This window comes from Ochlerotatus camptorhynchus, unplaced genomic scaffold (assembly GCF_037179485.1).
Source record: "Ochlerotatus camptorhynchus isolate MF236.1 unplaced genomic scaffold, CSIRO-AGI_Acam_v1.1 ptg000305l, whole genome shotgun sequence".
NCBI classification, from domain to species: Eukaryota; Metazoa; Arthropoda; class Insecta; order Diptera; family Culicidae; genus Ochlerotatus; species Ochlerotatus camptorhynchus.
Window position 1 is genome coordinate 970,927 of NW_027040793.1, and position 22,301 is coordinate 993,227.

General features: G+C 41.1%; 1 protein-coding gene across 1 annotated transcript; it reads left to right on the forward strand.

The window, feature by feature from the left end:
* The first annotated feature begins 1,382 nt into the window (after positions 1-1,382).
* LOC135707243 (trypsin-4-like) lies at positions 1,383-22,205 on the forward strand. Its single transcript, XM_065229014.1, has 4 exons — positions 1,383-1,428; positions 1,514-1,803; positions 1,882-2,031; positions 21,897-22,205. The coding sequence occupies exons 1-4, from the start codon at positions 1,383-1,385 to the stop codon at positions 22,203-22,205; spliced, it is 795 nt and encodes a 264-aa protein (XP_065085086.1).
* Positions 22,206-22,301: the final 96 nt, after the last annotated feature.

Genomic DNA, 22,301 nt, shown 5'->3' on the forward strand with positions numbered 1-22,301 from the left:
TACGCATTGTTCAGAATATCATAACAACCTATGACCAAAGTGACGATTGTTTAAGCCCTGTTTAAACAAGCTGTTCAAATGAAATTGCGTTCTCGAAAGCAGTCAATAATGTATCCTAAACTGGATCAAGCGTGCGCCCTATTTTTTCTAAACATTTCGAAACGTTCCACCCAATATCTATCAGCTACGATTTTCTAAAATAGTTGTCTGGAATAAATCGTAATGTGTTTTCCCCCTACAAGACTCAACTATATTCTTGCACTCGGGTGCACACCTTACCGACAGTATAGCTTTTCTTATGTTCTAACTAATACCGCAAAATAGATCACGCGCAATCGAGGCTATCCCTACAGGAAACAAACGGATTATTTTTAACTGGGACAAGCTCACCAAATACAATCACCTTAAACAAACTTGGCAAAAAATTTCAGAATTTGTACATACTTAGTTATGTTAATCCTTAAACTTAATGATAAAAAAGAAAATTAGTCGATTTAATTGATTCCTTGCGGCTAATGGTCATTTGAATGTTTACCGACTTTTACATCAATTCAAAAACCTAGCAAAAAATACTAACTCCTGTAACAGAATCTAAGTGTGTTGCTTGTAAGCACAAATAATGTAAAGCTCAAAGTTCTAGATCCGGGAATTGTGTACAATTTAAATTTATCGACAGTTTACCGACTATACAAACATGACAACGATTAAAATCCCATGAAAAATCCATACATCACTGTCGAAATGTCGGGAAACAGATCAAAGCAATCGTTTGTGTTCATACTAAGATCTGCATTGCAAAATATAGCCTGGAAATGTTCGCTAAACCGTATGTGACGCTGATCTTCTGACCTTATATAAGTTTGTCTAAGTGTAGGTATATCAACCTCAACTGCTCACTGCCCATTACCTCAACCAAATCGTTTTCCAAATCAAACTAATCTCACGACTAACCTTCCACGACAATCCGATCCATCAGATTACAAACTAAATCGACACAAATCATAATGTGTAGAAATGCTTACCACCGCAGCAATCAGCATCCATCAGATGGCTTGCGTGCACGAGCCATCCATTCAAAAATAAGCAGCAAGCATATGTCTCTTCCGCCGATAAATCAGACCCGCCTTTATAGTCTACCTTGAATTACCACATTTGTGCGGGTAATTGCATTCTCCCATAGTCTGTCCAATATATTCAGAGATGACGATGTCGATGATGCAATCGCTCCACTTTCAATAGATGTCCAACGACTATTCATCAACGAACTCTCTGCGCGACTATAGTCGCCAAATCCATTGTTTGTCTCACCCAGTCATATGCCATCCATCGGTTCTACTGCTCTAGTAAACCTCCCAATTTACCGAACGATGCGACGTTTAATCATGATCCTGGTTTTCATCTTCTTTCAACCGAACTCGACAACATCAGGTATGTACGTAGGAGCGCTACTTCTTGACAACGAAATTGGACAGTGGATTTTTCCGGCAGTCACCCTATTATCCTCTGTTAGCAGAAAATCGAATCGTTGGTGGAATCGGTATCGCCCCTGGTGAAATTCCTTTCATTTGTTCCATCCGTCAGCGCATGCCGTCAGCCAATTCGTGGAGCTGGTGGACATACACCCACCAGTGTGGAGGAACGGTTGTAAACGGAAACTGGCTACTAACTTCCGCTCATTGCATTTTCGGAAAAGATATCGCCAGTTTATTGGTTGTTTGTGGCTACCGACAGGGCCAAACCATCGAACGGGTAGCTCTCAAGCCGGATTACGTTCACGGGCGGAGAGGAAACGACTTGGCGTTGGTTTGTGTGCCTAGCGGAAAGGGGCAGAATATTGGATTGATGGACTGATTGTGTTTGTTGTTCTTTTTTCACTTCTAGGTATTACTCAAGAGCGCGTTGGTTTTTAGTGAAACTGTTCAACCCATCCCCATTTTCGATCAACGCATTCTTTCATCCAATGTGGCAACGATTGTCGGCTATGGATTATCATCGTACGGCACAGAATGCTGTCAATCGAATGGATTACAGGTACGAACACTGTTAACACAGACAAACAGACGCAACTTTTCGAATAAACTGCTTCTTGTTATTCGAGGGTTTAACGCGCTTGCATGAGGTAAGGTGACTCGCTGTCACTATAGTGAGGTGACAATAGTCACCGCAAGTGAGGTGACTCTCCATTTGATTTACACGGAGAGTAGCTTCACTCGCGGTGACTTTTGTCCAAGGTTGCAAAGACTCATTTCAGCTAAAATAATGTTTTTCGGAATAATAAAACCAAAAGATGGTATGATGCCATGTTTTACTTGTAACTTACAAGAACAGGTTACAAAGTATGCGTTGGAAACATAAAACCTGTAAATTTTGCTTTCTATGAGTCACAATCAGCGATTTGCTGAACGCTGAGTGAGTGAGTGAGTGAGTGAGTGAGTTTGTGAAAAATCGCTGATTGTGACTCTCATGAAGTGAAATAAACAGGTTTAATATGTCAAACACATTCTTTGCAACCGCTTCTTGTATCCTACCAATTCAAAAATTGATCATGGCATCTAATTATTTCATAATTTAGAAAAACATTGTTTTAGCTGAAATGAGTCTTTGCAACCTTGCTTTTGTCACTTCACTAGTGACAGCGAGTCACCTCACCTCACTCGCGGCGCAGAATAGGAGGGAGTGTTCTCCTCTGGGCGGCCACTCATATTAACTTCCCAGTTTTTTCCAGGTTCATATAAACAGCTTAATATGTTTAAAATACAATACCAGTATGATTTATTCCAGCAATTGATATCACGTTGATATGGATAAATGTTTCAGCATTTTATTATAAATGCGGCAAACTGGAGGAACAACAAAATCAATTTTCAGAATTTGGAAAATTTACCAGGCAGATCGCAACAATTTTTCAATTTACGCTTTGAAATTTATGTAAGAAGCATGTAAATAATTCGAAAACAGAATTGAGTGTACTCGGACTAGGATTTTTTTTTTCAAAATTAAGAATTTTCGCATTCCTCAATTTAGCGAGATTTTTAACTTCAAATATTACTTATTTTGAAGATCTCAGATTTTAACAACAAACCATGGCTCTTGATTGGTATGAATATAATGAGAAGAGAATGCCAGATGGATTTTGTTGCAAAGGTATCCCAAAATGAGTTCCTTCCTATGAAGTAATTCAGTGAATCAACCATTGAACATTTTCAAGACTCCGTGCACAGGAATTCAAGATTAAGGACTATCATTTTTTAGTAGTCGGGACTATGATTGAAAACAAATTTTAAGAACCTGGTCTTAGACAACTGTTCAAGAATAATGAGCAAGAAATTTCAGAAAAGTGTAACAGTAAGGTTTGTGAGATCTCAAGCTTGGAAAAATTATCTACGAGCGTGCATTGAATGTTCCAGAAATGGAGACATTTTCTAAACATGTTAACATGACATGTTATATTTTTATGGTTCTAATTTTTTTTAAGGTTCTAATATTTTTAAGGTTCTAGATTCTCTGAGCATCCAGTGGACAGCTGGCGTAAGAAAGCAAATAACAGACACGTGTAGAGTGAAGCTTGACGCGTCGGTAGTGGGAAGCAGCAAACGATTCAAGCTCGGCGAAGCGTACACCGCGGAGGATCTAGGCCTACCCGAACAGTCATTAAATTTCGACGCGTGGCGTTCGACGCGACCCGTGGTTTCCTGCCAACGCTCAAGCTTCTTTAGGGTCGAATAAACGAGCCAACCGCAACGAAAACCCATATTGGATGGGCTATCTATGGGTGCCAACGTGTACCACCTGAGGCCGTTCTGCAGTATCGCCAAACAGCGGGCCCGTAAGATCCTGCAAGAAACGACTCAACGCACAACCAGCGGCAATTCAAGACAGGAGAAGCAGAGAAGCGATTGAAGTGTTTATAGAAGCGGTTGTCAAAAGATCCGTAGCTGTATAACAACGTTCGTCAACAATTATTGTACTGCTAAAAGAAGGTATACGTAGAACCTGGTACTTGCCTCTTGGTGTAGTACTACATTCTAGAAAACCGGGAAAAGTTAGTGTAATCTGAGACGCTGCAGCGAAGGTAGACGGCATTTCGCTGAACACAAGGGCCCAGATATTTTGACATCTCTACTTGGTGTGCCGTTCCGATACCGCGAACGTGAGGTGGCCATTTCAGGAAACATCAAAGAAATGTTACACCACCTAATCCGGGAGGAAGACCGTTGTGCTTTGTTGTTCCTGTGGAGAAACTACCCAGATATGCCGATCCAAGTCATGTTGATGAATGTTGCAATCTTTGGTGCATCATGTTCCCCAGCACAATCTCTGTTCGTAATGAACTTAAACCACCGACAAACCTGACTTACGCCCGAAAATCGTAAACGTCCGATTTAAATGTTGCAGTGATCCAAACTGTCAAAACCATATGATTTTTTGATCTAGATAAAAATAATTTATCCAGAATAGATCAGACACGAACCAAGTCATAAGTTTTGCATGTGAGTTCATGGCTTAGCTAAATATTTCCCACGAACACGGAGCCAGATGTCAGTAGTGTGCATTGGTCAGAAATTTTATTGTTTTTGCTATGGTCATTCATGTCGGTTTTTCGGTGCTTAAACGCTACGGAAAACGAAGTCGAACACCCAAGGGCGGCAGCCGCGATTAAACGCAATCACCACTTGGACGACTACCTTGACAGTCTGGATACGGAAGGTGAAGCAATCGAAATGGCGTTGGAGTTGGCAGAGGTCCACTCAAAGGCTAGTTTCCAAATAAGGAATTGGCACAGCCGTTTTGTGCTCGACAAAATCGGCGAAGTGATTTCCAGTTCGGTTAAGTGTTTCGCAGCATACAAAAATACAGGGAAGGAAAAAATTCTGGGATTGGTTTGGTTTCTAGACGAGGATGTATTTTCGTTTTCTCTATGCTTCCGAGACGAACTACAGAAACTAGTAGCAGGAAAAGTCGTTCCCACTAAACGGAAAATGCTTAGAGTACCGATAAGCGTCTACGACCCTATAGGCACCAAGGCAGCTTTCGTTATTCATGGAAAGGTCCAAGATAGACTGGGATGATAAAGTTCCCTGGAAAATTTACTGTCGTTGGAAACAGTGGCTTGCTGTACTCTGGAAGATGAACACTATCAAAGCCACTCGTTGCTATTTCCCAGTTCCAATTGCTACAGATCCCTGGAGCTCCACATTTTCGTTGATGCTAGTGAACAAACCTACGTCACGTTAGATGTTCCTTGGTATCCCCAAAAACGAAGGTCACATCACTTCAATATCTATCTATACCTATTGGGCTGAGCTAGCAGGTTAAATAATAACAATAATAATGGTTTGATAATAAAAGTAAACTGATTTATTCAACACATGTGTACAGTACGAGAGAAGAAACGATAATCAGCAAAATGGGCGATCGCAGTAGACGGTGCGAAAAGCGTCTCTCATTTTAATGTCGTTTTCGTTTTTGCGGTGTAGCACTGGTGTAGTGTAAGCAGGAATAAGCGCGAGTCTTTGACAGCTCAACATTATTTGTTTGTAAACAAAGGTGCATCCTATATCTACACCCTAAAATATTTCGGTGTACGGCAGTGTAGCACCGGTGTAGCTACACCACAAAAACTAAAACGACATGTAAGTTGTGCTTTCGCTATGACAGCACGCAAACAAGCTTTGCGCTGCTGGGTTCGGCCGTTTGGGGGTTCGGCAATTGTTGCCTCCCATCCAATAATACCGTGCTTGGAGCTGCTGGCGGTGGTACTTGGAGCTCGTCTGAGGAAAACGATCGAGGAGAAGCATGCGTTAAAGATTCAACGTACCTGTTTTTGGAGTGGTTCATCGACAGTCAACACCTGGATTAAGTCGGACGCACGCAACTACCGGCAAATCGTTGCGTTTCGGGTCAACGAGATTCTCAGCTCATCGTCGGTAGAAGAATACCGGTGCATACCAACGAAGCTCAAAGTGGCCGATGAAGCCACAAAGTGGGGAAAAGGACCATCCTTCGACCCTGACAGCCGATTGTTCCGTGGACCTTAGTCCCTATACGACAACGAGCAAGAATGGATTGACACGACGAAATCGAACCGACAACCGTGTAACTTCGTCCTGCCTTTGTTAGCAAGCATCTTGTCATTGAACCGATGGTGAACGTCGCTAATACGAAGTGTGCATACGTTCTGCGATACATCGACAACCGAATGCGGTTGTATAAAAAAAACTCCATTGCAGCTGAAGGAATTGTCACGGGACGAGTTGCAGAAAGCTGAACAGTGTTTTTGAGGGATGGCACAGTCCGACGGATTCTTAGATGAAGTTGCAGTGTTGAAGCCCAATCTTATGTCAGTTCCTGTAAAATGTCGTCTCCTGGATCGAACCAGCTCGCTTGCTAAACTCATTCCAACGAACTCCGTGTTGACGGTCGCATCCAAGCAGCTGACTTTATTAATCACGATGCCAGAAACCCAATTATCTTACCGCGAGAAAGTCGTATCACTAAACTGTTGTTGGATTCGTATCACCGAAAGTTTAAACATGCGAACCACGAGCCGGTGTTAAATGAGATCAGGCAGAAGTTCTGTATGCCGAAGCAGAGGATGCTGGGCGTCAAGTGAGGAAACAGTGTATGTACAAAGCTGTTCCGGTTTTGTACCTAGATCTCTTCCAAAAGCCAGATTAATGCCATTCTGTCGTCCGTTTAGCATGATTGGAATTGATTAATTCGGGCCATACACGTGTACAATATTGCGTCGACCAGTAAAGCGGTTGGTCGTTCTCTTCACGTGCTTGACTATCAGAGATAGCAGCCATCTTGTCGACGGATTCGTGCAAGAAGGAGATTCGACAGTTTGTAGCCCGTAGAGATGCTCCATGTGAAATCTACACGGACAATGGGACCAATTTTGTGGGAGTAAACAAAGAACTAACTGAGGAAATACGAACGATCAATCAGGAGCTAAGCAGCATGTTCACCAAGACAAACACACAATGAAGATTCAATCCACCTGCGGCACCACATATGGGGGGATGCTGCACGGTTGGAACAAAGAACTCAAAATTAAGTTCTTTTCACTGATCTCGGCACTATACTGCAGTAACCCAGAAGTAGGTAAAGCGGGTCAAAGTAATTTTCATTTACTTATGTGCAGTTCGTACACGCTCCTTCAATGTTACTCAAAAGTGAGTAAAAATCTACTCTCTTTCGGTAAAAGTGGAACTACTCTAAAGTGAGTAAACCTATAGTTACTCACTTTTGAGTAATGCTAGCATTTGTCAAAATCAGAGTAACTTGTACTCAGTTCTGATTTGCGGTAAAAAAGCATATCTGAGTAAATGTTACTCAGTTCATATAAAATTGAGCGTTTTTCGAAATGAGTAATTAATTCATTTTATATTGATAAAATATGAAAAATTAAAACGATAGAACAAACAATTTTATTAAAATATAGAAGAGGAGACGTACATTTATATTTAAAAAAAAACAACGTTTTCGGTGTCTTATGTGGCTTCTCTAAATGCAACGACGAGGCTGGTGACCGAAGCTCTTCAGCGATGTCTAAAAATGTTGCATGGCATTATCATGGCAATATGAGTGAGCACAGGGATCCCAATGTCCTTCAGAAACCGCTGATGTTCCATCTGCATTTCTATGCTGTCCACTACGTCCAATGTAACATCCCACATCAACATTTCCTAGATAGGCCTATTCTTTTTTGATTAGATTGAATAAGGTGCTTTTATTTTCAAATACTTTATTTTTCTTACCTTTCCAATTTACGAAACGAATCCTTATCTACCTCTGCAGCCACTGATTCATTTCTTTATTCTAAATTTTCAAAACTTCAAAGGGAAATCGGAAATTTAATCCGAGGTTTAATCACCAACAAAAATTTTCACTTTTGTTACAAGTATTTGACATAAGCATGGTGAGTAACATTTGTGCAGGATTACTCAGAAATGAGTCAACAATGTTTTTAGACAAACAGAGGAGAAGTTACTCACTTTGCTCAATCAATGTTACTCAGATTTTGACATTTTGTACAAAAATACCAAACTGAGTAGAAGTTACTCACTTTTGAGTAACATTGAGCGAGCGTGTATGGAATTTTCCACTGGCCTTTTAACCAAAAGTAAGTTAGTTGTACCCAACAGTAGGTAAATATGATTATACTCAACGTTGGGTTCCCACACTTTACTACCCCTATTGGGTGGTTTTGCTCCTCCGTGTTTGACAACATTAGAAGGAGAAAAGGAGACAAACTAGTCAATAGTAAGTAAAAGTGAACTGGCCGTTGGGTACTTTTTTCTTACCGTGTGGGAAAGGATTGTTTGCTCCAGGGTGGCCAGATTATTTTTTCATTATCAGTAGGTTCTCAAAACTTTTATCGGTAGTTATCGGTAGGCCGTATCACGCGCAATTTGGGATTACTGAATCGATGTTTTTTGAATAGGTATTTGATTTCCTTGGTGTCAGACTTTCTATTAGTTTTAAACACAAGGTAAATAGAAAGAGATCAATCCTACAGCCATCGGTTAAATGATATGAGTAATTCGTACCCTTCAAAAATATGAGAATATTAACAATAACAATTAAAAATTAGAAGTAAGTGCGAGTAGTATGACGAACGGAACACGAAATCAAAAAAAAAGGAGAAACAGAAAAAAAGCATCAGACAGATTAAGTCGATTAAACGTTAAAAAACTCATTCGTACACGGTAAGAACCAATAAATGATCCATAGCAAATTTTAAAACGATCCTTAAGAAACACCCAAATGATCCACAAAACTCCAGTGAAAATCCATAAAAATGTGTGAATGACCCATAAAAAATATAACTATGATCCATATTTTATGTAAAATTTTAGCAACATAATTTAAAAAATGTACCACTAAATTTTGAAATTGAACAAATAACTCATACACATATTGCAAATGATCCATAAAACATTCAGCAATCAACCTTAAACTAATGAAATTAATCCATAGAAAATCAAGTTCGCACAGTTACAAAGATAGGCATTATCCATAAATTAGACGTATATTGTTCATGTTTAGAAAACAATTTTTTGTTCCATAAACCTTGAAAAGTTACTCCATTACGTAGCTACTTAGATTGACTGTCCTGTCTGTGTTTTTTTTTAGTTAGAAGTGCAGTGCGACGGACAAGCGTCTAGAACTAACTTCCAAAAGAAGGTTCTATAATAATCTTCTTAAGAAGCTTCCTGTGGATGCTTCTTTTAAAATCTTCTTAAGAAGCTCTTTTAGAAGCTTCTTTATATTTTTCCGTGATTTGTTTTCCATCGATCTTTTTTCCGTACTGAGTGCGTGGTGCGTGCCTCAGAAAATCCCGATTGAACCCAGGCCTTTTGGAGTGAAAGGCAGTCACCACTACACTACCGGCGCCGCTAGAAGCTTCTTTAAGAAGCTTATTCTTAACGCTCGCTGGTCGCTCCGTTCCTGTTGTTTATTAATTTATTTTATAAGGCTCAATCGAATTAACTTTACAGAGCCGAGGATTCATGTTCACTGTACAATACATCTTAAAACTATAATCAAAAGGTACTACACAATAAACACTTTATCTTCCGCTATCCAATAAGTCTCCTCCATTAGAACGGAATCCACTTCCAGTGGTTTCATTGTAAGGCAGTTTCGTCAACGGGGGCAGAGCGCTTCCATTGCAGCAATGGACGCAAAACGTGGTCGTACTCAAACACTCATCACTAAACGGTAAACGGTTGGGGGTGACCCCGGCGTAGTGGTTAGCATCCATACCTCTCACGCCAAAGTCACGAGTTCAAATCTCACCCCTGGACAAGTCACAAATGACCCAAGAGCGTTAAAGTGACTATAATAATAATAAAAAAATCACTAAACGGTTGCTTTACAAAGTCGATGACGCATCGATCAAAAGAACTGCTGACGAAGAAAAATAAAGAGAACCACACAATGGTAGCTGCCGAGTAAACAGACGATCACGTGACACACATCGAGAAATGCCTGCTTCTGTCAACAGCCGAGTGTACACTGATCGTTCCGCCCTGTTCACAAAAAATTCACGGGGAAGACAGTAAACCTGAGTAGCTACGCAGTAATGGAACTATTTTCTAAAGTTTATGGTTCAGATTAAGAAAAATAGTGTCCAAAGCATGAACAATATATGCCTATATTTTTGAATGCGCAAACTTGATATTCTATTGATCAACTTCGTTAGTTTATGGTTCATTGTTGAAAGTGTTATGGATCATTTGAAATATGTTTATGGGTAATTAGTGCAATTGCTTATTGTTCTGTGTTGCTAAATTTTTCATAAAATAAGGATCATATTGATTTTTTTATGAATCATTCACACTTTCTTAGGGGTTTTCTCCGGATCCATAAATCATTTGGATATTTTTTAAGGAACGTATTTCAATATTTTATGGATCGTTTTATCAATTCCAACGGTGCATACTTAGGGCTGCCGTTCACTTTTACCTACTTTTGACTAGTTTGTCTCCATTTCGCCTTCTAATGTTGTCAAAAACGGAGGATCAAAACCACTCCACAGGCAGGCATGGAAAATCATTTGCATTCATTTCGTGCATTCATTTACATTCATTTGCCTCTAACTTTTTTCTTCAACAGCATTTCGCAAAATGATGTACAGAGCTTTTGTAGGTTTTGTTATTAGCTACAACTTTTGTTAACAATTCAAACTGTATCTCTTATGCATGACGAAGCAGAGCTAACAGAAGCCACTACTGGTTTTCAGTGAATGTATTTTGCATTCACTGAAAAACCGTAACAAGTTTTGTCCGCTCTAGTTCGTGAGTGGTTTTTTGCGGAACGCTGTTGATGAAAAAAGTTAGAGGCAAATGAATGTAAATGAATGTATGAAATGAATGCAAATGATTTTCCATGCCTGCCCACAGGTAGTAAAGTGTGCGAACCCAACGTTGAGTATAATAATATTTACATATTTACGTTTAGGTACAACTAACTTACTTTTGGGTAGAAAGCTAGTGGAAAATTCCAAACGAATTCCACACAAGTAAATGAAAACAACTTTGACCCGCTTTACCTACTTTTTGGTTCCGGCACAATAGAAGATGATTGTTCCTTACGTGTATGCGTGTGAGTCAGTAGCGCATTCAAAGCTGTACTCATCATCGAAATACCCTACTTTTGTTCGAGGGGTGTTCGTTCCTATCATCGAACTTAAAATATTAATTAGTAGGACGCCATAACCTGTTACCAACAACTTGGGAACAATAGTCTGGTTCAAGGCAAGGCACATAAGGAGATTAGTTGAGGTTAGGGTTAGGTCCTTTTTTTCATTAGTTTAGATTTGTTAGTATATATATATATAGAAATAATTATTTGAATTCAATATTTTCCCTTGGCACATTTTCATTTGTAAATAAATTATACCTAACATAAATATAAACCGTTCAATTAGTTACCCAGCCCACTATATTAATGTTTGTAAATCTTTGCATGCAGATAACTGTGAATAAATAAATAAATAAATAAATAAAAACAATAAAAATGTAAATAAAAAAACAAAAGACGGCAAAGTCCGCATTAATATTACCTAGTTTAAAATCTACTAACCCCTCGAAAACGGCTCACATCTTATCCGTTCGATTACATGTCATTTATGCATCTCCAATGTTGGCATCACGGATCACCGGAAAATTAGAAGAGGAGAGTAAGAAAGAGAGAGAGAAAGGAAGAAAAGGGAGAGAGAGGGGAGATGATGAAGGAGTTTTGCTAAAGCCGGCAGAAAGTAGTAGACCGTCCAAGAGTTTGGATCGAGAGTATAGAAAGAAAAACGAAGAACGAAGTAAAAGAGTGGTTTGGAGAGAGTGCTTGTCCACCTGAGGCCGAAAGGAAAGTATTGGAAGACCGAAGCCTGGGTTCAATTCCTCCAGCAGAGACCTCCGACGAGTGTTGGCCTTGGAGAAACCGTGTGGAAAGTGGTACCAAGGAGACCCCCCCCACATATAAATACCCGCAAACGGAGACGGTGACAATAGTTCCCACGTGCGCTCTAACCACGATCCAGGAAGAAGTGAGTTGGGGATCGGCGAGTCCCGCGCTGGTGTCTAGCGAGTATCCGCCATTGCTACGACACACGCAACGGGCGAGCAGTAGCCAAAGCTGTGGCGGTGAGGGTCTGGTAAGGTCTGGCGGGTCCGCCCCCGCTTGCCAGTGCCCAAAATCCAATGTGCTACTGCCCCGTCTGCGAGCGCGTGGAACGTCGGTTATTCAAACCTTACTCTGTCGGAGCATCGAGAAGGTACGCCGAGCTACGGATCTACACAACGACCTCGGTAACATATCGGCGGAGTTCCCCCCATGGAGACCAGGATCATGGGTGCTGATTGGAGTAGCTGACCACCCTATCATCAGAGGTAACCAAACTACAAAATCCCTTTCTCTCTCTCCCTCTACGCATGGGCCCCACCGTTTCCTGATCGGCCGCAACGACCCCCCCCCCCCCCTTATGATGTATCTTTTAAATTGAAAATTATATAATGAATAAGCTTATTTTCTGTGTTTGTGCCTTTTTTTTCTTGAGAGACTGTCTTGGTGTCCTGTATTGTTCCGCCTATTATTCTCATGTTGATTGGTTGTATGTGTGATGTCCTCCCGAAGCAAGTGAATGTAGCCGACCCTGAAAAGAAACCCAACTTATACTGAGCTAGCCGTGAATAACAATTGGCGCCCAACGTGGGGCCCGAACCCACCAAACAAAAAAAAATATTCTTGCTGCAAGAACATTTTTCTACTTGCTCCGGGAGACTCACGATTCTCCCTCCTATTCATCGTGATTGTATCGTGTTGTTACGTTAGCGTATTGGTTCAACGAGAAAGCATTAAACTCTGTTTGATCCACTTTGTGTCAACATTTCCATTGTAAATACGACGCATAAGATCTCTAATTTATATTACTATTTTTCCATTGATTGCTAACGGTTTATTTCAGAAATAAGTGAATTTTATAATTAGAAATAAGTGAATTGAAAAACAAGGAATAAGTGAATTGAAATTTAGGATTAAGTGGAATTAAATTGAACTGAAAATTGCATTAAAACTATTTAGTTAATTAAGCGGAAGTTATTAGTAATTAAGTGATTTGAATTGAATTGATTTTTTTCTGTATATAGCTTTTCTTCTTATTGATAAACAGTAGAAATGGCAAATGAACTTGATTTAGTCGTTGAAAAGTTAAAGCAACTATATTGTGACATTCGGGTAGATCATTTAAATGAAGATGAGTTAGATTTTGAGCTTGAAGTCAGGGATATTGTTTTCAATAATAACGAGTCAATCTCAAGGAAAAGAAGAGCGCTAAGAGAGACGTTAAAGAATGAAAAATCAGAGGAAAATCCAAAAAAATCGCTCAAGCAAAATCCGGTTATGGACTTTCGTGTTTGTGTGGCAAAGTTTAATGAGATCGATGAGACGATTCGGATTTCATCCAAGGGTGTGCCACCTAGATGTCAGTCTAGATTGTTGCATATAGGTAGTCGGTTGATTCTTTTAGAAGATTATATTAGCCCAGAGGATGGAATCGAAATCGGTAGAATGCAAGAAGCGGTTCTGTCTCGGTTGAATAGATATTTCTATGGAAAGCGGACAGTTCTAACAAACGAGTTGGAGGACAATGATTTGGGCAACCTTTTTGATGAAACAGGAAATCCATTGGTGGAGACTACTGTTTTGTCACCAGTAGGGAATGTAAAAAAAAACCCCCTCACCGGAGAAGAAAATGAGATTATGGATTCTTTACTCAGGTTAGGCTTGTTGGACCCTGATAATCCGGAAGGAATACAGGCCGGTGATGTGAAGAAAGCACTTATAACACTAGAGCAGGAACTTTATTCACTCCGGAGTTTTAGGGAAGTTCAATCTGCTTTCCGGGAGAATCATTATCAGACTTCACAGGTCACGACTAGTTCAAACCACACAATACCGAGTTGTACCACCACCTATACGGGTACTATTCCGAAACATTCGGTTCCGACTGTTGTCAGTACAGGGTGGTATCCTTTGAGGACAATTCCTCCGGTGTCTTCTTCGGTTCCTAGGATCAGTTTTTCCACAAATTCAACATCAAGTAGCTCGATACCTCGCGTCGTATCCTCGGTCAATTCGAACCCATACTTTGGACCAGTACCAGTTCCGGATGTTTCGCAGTCCGTGACAGTTACTTCAGCAGGGTATCCTTTGGTGACAACAGCTGGACCGTGGCCGGGATATTATCCAGGGGTACCAATCGGACAGGGATACACAGCTCCTGTTACCACTACTGGACAGTATATTGCGCCAATATGGAATCAATTTCCCTACTCAATACAGCCTCCGGTTACACAGCCTGTTATAAGCCGAGAGAATGTTCAGCAATCTCAGGTCGGTTCTTCTTATCCTGTAGCAGGACAAAGTCAGGTACCTCCACCATCTTGTTACCCTTTTCCAGTTGACGTTCCGCGAGGTAACTATAGTCATAAATCGTTACCGGTTTCGAAGTGGAAACTGGAGAAATACGCGGGTACTGATCAGGGACTCAAACTCAATGAATTTTTGGGTCTAGTTTCGCAACTAGCCTTATCAGAACGGACTTCTGAGGCTGAGCTATTTGATTCAGCGTTTCATCTGTTTTGTGGGCCAGCACTCAACTGGTATATGACAATGCGTTCCTCAGGACGACTGGCCAGCTGGACACATCTAGTCCACGAGCTTCGAAGAACATTCGCTCATCCGGAATTAGATTCATTGGTACGGACAAGGATTTACCAAAGGCGCCAGCAGCGGAATGAAACATTCCAGGAATATTATTATGATATGGAGAGAATGTTTAGGTCCATGATCGTACCCATGAGCGATGTGGAACAGCTGGACATCCTCAAAAGGAATATGAGATCGGACTATAAGAAAACGCTTCTTTGGAAGCCAATCTTTAGTCTTCCAGATCTTCTAGAAGCAGGGCACGTAATTGATGCGTCAAACTTTTCACTGTATGCTAAAGTATTCGGAAATGAGAGATCCACCAATGCAGTTACGGAATATCAACCAGGAAGAGGTGATCCCAGGAATTCCAACAACCGTCCTCCTTTCAAATTAAACCAGCAGGGATCAAATCATTACAAACCTAAAGAAGGAAATCAAAAAAAGAAGGAAGAAATGGAGGGTAAAAAGCCGAACAATCCTCCATCATCAGGTCTCCCAAAGCAACCTGATCCGAAGGAAGGTCCTTCTAAACCTACAAGAACATTAGAAACCCTTATTGAAGCACATCGACCTCCTCGTAGCTATGAATGTCTTTGTTGTCGACAAACAAATCATTCTTTAGAACAGTGTAGGAATTACAAAGGTTCCCTTTGCTTGGTTTGTGGATTCAAAGGATTTGAAACTCAAAATTGTCCCTACTGCCGAAAAAACGGCTTGCAGACGGTCCAAAATCGCAGACCGTCGACCACATCCGCGTAAATCCAGTGCCGTCAGATTTCTATCCTCCGGAATTTTGGGAACCTGTTCAAAGAGATCTATATACGGATGAGGAATCTCAGGTTCTAAACATTTCCTTAGTCGACACCCACGATAACAGACCTTATGCAAAAATCAAAATCTACGGCATGCCTTCTAAAGGGTTATTGGACTCTGGTAGCCAACTCACCCTAATCAGTGAAAAAGTCTTTCTCAAGTTAAACAACCAGAAGCTTAAAGCTTTAGACCGTCCTACAGTGATTCGTTCCGCAAATGGGTCAGAATTAGAAGTTCTAGGTCAATTGTCCATTCCTTTCAATTTTGCAGGGCTTATCAAGATAATTCAAACCTTAGTTGTCAGAACTTTGTCGGCTGACTGCATACTCGGCATGGACTTTTGGCGGAAATTTCGAATCTGGCCAACCGTTAAGGATTGTGCCACAGTAGATGAAGAGACTCTTCTCAGGGTCGAATCAGATCAAATTACTTTCAGTGATTCTGAACTCGTCCAGCTTGAAGAAATTAAAAAGCTGTTTCAAGGGGCTTGCTCAGATATGTTGACCATGACACCTCTAATCCAACACCATATTGAAATAGCGGACGAATGGAAAGGAAAACCTCCTGTTCGACAGTATCCATACACACTTTCCCCAAAGGTACAACAAAAAGTCGGGGCAGAATTAGAGCGAATGTTATCGATTGGTATAATCGAGAGGGCTCACTCTGATTGGTGTTCGAATGTTGTACCGGTTATTAAACCAACTGGGAAGGTTCGCCTCTGCTTAGATGCTCGTAAAGTAAACGAAAGAACGATTCGTGATGCGTATCCCTTGCCTCATCCAGGCCGGATTCTCGGTCAACTCCCCAGGGCCAAATACCTGAGTACAATTGACTTGTCCGAAGCCTTTCTCCAAATTCCTTTGGAGAAAAGTTCTAGGCGGTATACTGCATTTAGTGTTCAAGGCAAGGGAATGTTTCAGTTTACGAGGTTGCCTTTCGGCTTAGTGAATAGCCCGGCTACTTTATCACGATTAATGGACCGCGTCCTTGGGCATGGTGAGTTAGAGCCGAACGTCTTCGTATACCTTGACGATATAGTCATCGTATCGGAGACGTTCGAGCATCACATGCACCTCCTTCGTGAAGTAGCTAAGCGTCTGACAGAGGCCAACCTTTCCATCAATATTGAAAAGTCAAAATTCGGAGTTAATGAATTGCCATTCCTAGGGTACCTTTTATCAACAGAAGGCCTCCGGGCCAACCCAGAAAAGGTCCGAGCAATAGTGGATTACGAAAGACCAACATCGGTCACGAAACTACGTAGGTTCCTAGGGATGGCAAATTATTATCGCCGATTTATAGACGACTTCAGTGGAGTTACCTCTGCATTAACAGACCTTCTGAAAACCAAGTCGAAGGTTTTAAGCTGGACTGAGGCCGCGGAAGAAGCCTTCAATTTAATCAAGGAGAAGCTTATTTCAGCACCGATCCTCGCCTGCCCTGATTTCTCACAAGAATTCACTATACAGACAGATGCCAGTGACGTGGCAGTTGCCGGGATTCTTACGCAGATTCAGGGTAGTTTTGAAAGGGTGATAGCCTTCTATTCACATAAGCTGACAACTCCGCAAAAAAATTATCATGCTTGTGAAAAAGAAGCGCTAGCGGCTCTTCTTTCCATTGAAGCCTTCAGAGGCTATATCGAGGGCTCACATTTTACGGTGACCACTGATTCCGCCGCCCTAACACACATCCTGACGGCTAAATGGAAAACTGCATCTCGTTGTAGTAGGTGGTGCCTGCATTTACAACAATTTGATATGACTATACGCCATCGGCGGGGCAAAGAGAATGTTGTGGCAGACGCGCTCTCCCGCAGTGTTGCTGCTGTTGTTGCTGATCCAGGTGCTGTGGCTATAGGAGATGAAAATGCGGTTGCTACTGTTTTCCCGTCCACTTCCATGATATCTAACAAACCGAACCCAAACCCAATTGAGTCAGCTCAGGCTTGGTATGAAAATTTGCTCGAAAAGGTTTCTGAGCAACCAGATGAACATGTCGATTTTCAGGTACGTGAAGGTGTGTTGTTCAAATACGTATCAAACCCCAGTGATGTGCATGACGATCGATTCGATTGGAAAATAGTTCCACAACCGAGCGATCGAGCTGGGATTATCAAAGAATGTCACGATAATTCCATGCATCCTGGAACTGACCGCACTCTCAGCAGAATTCGTTTGCGCTACTTTTGGCCAAGGATGGTAATTGACGTACGGGAGTACGTGAATAAATGTACCATATGCAAGGAAACTAAGGCTCCCAACATAGCCCTAGCACCCTCGTTAGGAGAGCAACGGATCACTACTCACCCATGGCAGATCATAGCCCTAGACTTCATAGGTCCACTTCCCAGAAGTCGAAAACAGAATCAATACATTTTGTCCGTCGTCGATTTGTTTAGCAAATGGATCATGCTAGTCCCCTTCCGCAAGATAGATAGTCAGAGCCTCTGCAAAGCTTTAAGGGATCAATGGTTTTACCGTAACTCAGTCCCCGAAGTGGTGATTACTGATAATGCTTCGTGCTTTTTGTCCCGAGAATTTCGCTTGATGTGTACGCAGTTCGACATTAGGCACTGGCTCAATTCTAAATACCACTCGCAGGCTAACCCTGTGGAGAGGGTAAATAGAACAGTAAACGTAGCCATACGAACTTACGTTAAAACCGATCAAAAACTGTGGGATACCAAGTTGTCCGAAATAGAAACAGTGCTCAACACTTCGGTGCATTCAGCGACTGACTTGACTCCATTCTTCACGACGCACGGATACGAAATGTTGTTGAAGGGATCAGACCATCAGTACGGCTATGAGGACCCACCACTATCTACAGCTGATCGTGAAAAGCGTCAGACTGAAATATTTAGTAATATTAAAAAATTAGTTCAGGAAAATCTCCAAAAAGCCCATCAGGAAGGCCTTAAACGATATGATCTTCGTCATAGAGCGTATGGAAAAGCACTAGAAGTAGGTCAAATGGTTTATAGGCGCAATATGAAGCAGTCTAGTGCTATTGAAAACTACAATGCTAAATATGGGCCTCAATACCTACCAGCTAAAATAGTACGGAAAATTGGTTCATCGTCCTATGAAATCACAGATCTCGATGGTAAATCATTAGGTGTTTGGCCAGCCGTACATTTGAAACCCGGATAGAATTCACTTCATCAACTGATAAGCACCTACGGCGAAGGATCATCGCTCTCTGAAATCAGAACCCAACCCCAACTCGACCTATATCCTGTATCTCTCTAGGTCATTGACCTCAGCCGGTGCAGCCTGCAGAAAATAATAGAATTTGTCTGGTATACAATCGTTTCCTCTCCCAAACAACTCAATTGCAGCGATGAAACTGGAAGAAAGCGTAGATAGCCCCACGGCTTCGTAGCCACAAAATTCCAACGAGCAGCAATAATTCTTCCTCCAACTAAATAAGAATTTTCAAAGAAATTTGTTCGTTCTCCGATAACTCGATGCGTTGTTAGCCGTACCATAATAACTTTTCTGTTTGTTTCTGTTTCGGATTTCCTTTCACAGGTGTTCGAAACCGTGCGTTCACCTGCAAAAGTTTGACAGGTAGCTAAATGGCTCAAATCTCTAATTCGAAGATAGATATGCTATAATTATGCTTGTTTTATGGTACCCGAGGGACCAGCTGTTTTGACGAAAACAGCTTGGCCCTAGACTTAAAACAGACGAAAAACTGTTTCTTTCCACGAGAAAGATTAACTTTGTTTACATCCCTGTTTATTAATACCAAAACCAAGGTGATCATCGTTGAGGTAGTTATTTAGCCTCTTCGATCTTTTAGAAGACAGATGAAGTCTTCTAACATAGGAAATCTATGAAGATGGTACAAGTCTTCTAGGATAATTAAAGTAGATTAAAATAATAAGTTGAGTTAGGGTTAATAAAGAAATGATTGTGGAAAGCATGAGTGTTGAATGAATGTAATGAGAAGGGTACCCAATTGAATGAGAGTCTGAATGAGAGTGTGTTTGAGATAAGTGAATAAATATTGTTTATTAATAAGAAGAAAAGAGCTTCCATTATAAACTGAATAAAAACAAAACGAACAAGGAACTGCAGGAAATGAAACAACAAAATCAATGAATAACCGAGCAAACGAAAAAAATAGAAGTTATAAGAGAGCATCTGGAATGCAGTTAGTATTTATAATAGAAACAAATCATTAAAACATAGGATCCGGAGAATTGTATACTCACAGAACTGATAGTTTGCGTGAAACATCGATCCATGACACGAAAAATTACCAACCTAGGCTAGTTTGGTAATTTTTTTATGGGAGGTGGGATGATTGTTACCAACAACTTGGGAACAATAGTCTGGTTCAAGGCAAGGCACATAAGGAGATTAGTTGAGGTTAGGGTTAGGTCCTTTTTTTCATTAGTTTAGATTTGTTAGTATATATATATATAGAAATAATTATTTGAATTCAATATTTTCCCTTGGCACATTTTCATTTGTAAATAAATTATACCTAACATAAATATAAACCGTTCAATTAGTTACCCAGCCCACTATATTAATGTTTGTAAATCTTTGCATGCAGATAACTGTGAATAAATAAATAAATAAATAAATAAAAACAATAAAAATGTAAATAAAAAAACAAAAGACGGCAAAGTCCGCATTAATATTACCTAGTTTAAAATCTACTAACCCCTCGAAAACGGCTCACATCTTATCCGTTCGATTACATGTCATTTATGCATCTCCAATGTTGGCATCACGGATCACCGGAAAATTAGAAGAGGAGAGTAAGAAAGAGAGAGAGAAAGGAAGAAAAGGGAGAGAGAGGGGAGATGATGAAGGAGTTTTGCTAAAGCCGGCAGAAAGTAGTAGACCGTCCAAGAGTTTGGATCGAGAGTATAGAAAGAAAAACGAAGAACGAAGTAAAAGAGTGGTTTGGAGAGAGTGCTTGTCCACCTGAGGCCGAAAGGAAAGTATTGGAAGACCGAAGCCTGGGTTCAATTCCTCCAGCAGAGACCTCCGACGAGTGTTGGCCTTGGAGAAACCGTGTGGAAAGTGGTACCAAGGAGACCCCCCCCCACATATAAATACCCGCAAACGGAGACGGTGACAATAGTTCCCACGTGCGCTCTAACCACGATCCAGGAAGAAGTGAGTTGGGGATCGGCGAGTCCCGCGCTGGTGTCTAGCGAGTATCCGCCATTGCTACGACACACGCAACGGGCGAGCAGTAGCCAAAGCTGTGGCGGTGAGGGTCTGGTAAGGTCTGGCGGGTCCGCCCCCGCTTGCCAGTGCCCAAAATCCAATGTGCTACTGCCCCGTCTGCGAGCGCGTGGAACGTCGGTTATTCAAACCTTACTCTGTCGGAGCATCGAGAAGGTACGCCGAGCTACGGATCTACACAACGACCTCGGTAACATATCGGCGGAGTTCCCCCCATGGAGACCAGGATCATGGGTGCTGATTGGAGTAGCTGACCACCCTATCATCAGAGGTAACCAAACTACAAAATCCCTTTCTCTCTCTCCCTCTACGCATGGGCCCCACCGTTTCCTGATCGGCCGCAACGACCCCCCCCCCCCCCCTTATGATGTATCTTTTAAATTGAAAATTATATAATGAATAAGCTTATTTTCTGTGTTTGTGCCTTTTTTTTCTTGAGAGACTGTCTTGGTGTCCTGTATTGTTCCGCCTATTATTCTCATGTTGATTGGTTGTATGTGTGATGTCCTCCCGAAGCAAGTGAATGTAGCCGACCCTGAAAAGAAACCCAACTTATACTGAGCTAGCCGTGAATAACAAACCATAAGTTCGAAAAACATTGAAAAATTTCAATAAAATTCCCGATTTCTTCGGTTCAGTGGCACCCTGCTAGCTTTCCACACGGTAGTGGAACGTTGAGAATCGATGATCTAGTTAATTTAGAAATCGAAAATATTTTAATATTCCAGATACAGAAATTCTAAATTCTTAGTTTTTACTTTTAAAACTCTGCGACGTTAAACAGTTTTTAAGATATCATTCATATAATAACAGATTAAGAATCTGTTCAAGGAAAACTCATTACGACTCGAAACCCATTATAAATCTGATCGTGGAACATAAGCTTGCGGATTGATAATAATGCACATTGATTCAATAGAAACGTCAAAACTATCGTATACCACCGCTGCGGTATGTAAATTGCAAACAAATTATATTTGAATTGGAAATTAAATGCGCGTGCAATCACCAAAAATGAAGAGTTCTATCTATTTGTCAGTGTGTACTTCCCCCTACAATGAAATAAGCTCAATTTTTGTGTAACAAAATGAATTTACTAAGTTCATGGGCAAAAAAGTAGTAAATTTCCCATCATTTCCTTTCAAGGCCGCCATCGTTCCAATACTTTCATACAATCAATGCTACCAGCGTCTTGGATCCCTGGCAGCTTATCTAACAGGTGACACCATCTGTACCGACACCAGTGCGACTGCTACCGGAACATGCATTGGCGATTCAGGTGGTCCAGTGATGATTGCCACCGCACGGCAACCATTCAACCTGCTAGCCATGCCATCGTGGACGGTCAACCCCTGCGGAAGTGGACCTTCTGTGCATACACTGATTTCCCCTCACCTTGGGTGGATTCTTGACGTTATAACACCGAAACTTGAAAATAATAAATGTATACGTTAGTCATTCCGCTAAGCACTCATCTTCCAATTTTTCAATAATAAAATGGAAAGAACAGATAACAAACTCATTAACTCGTTACAAATCGCAGACATGGAT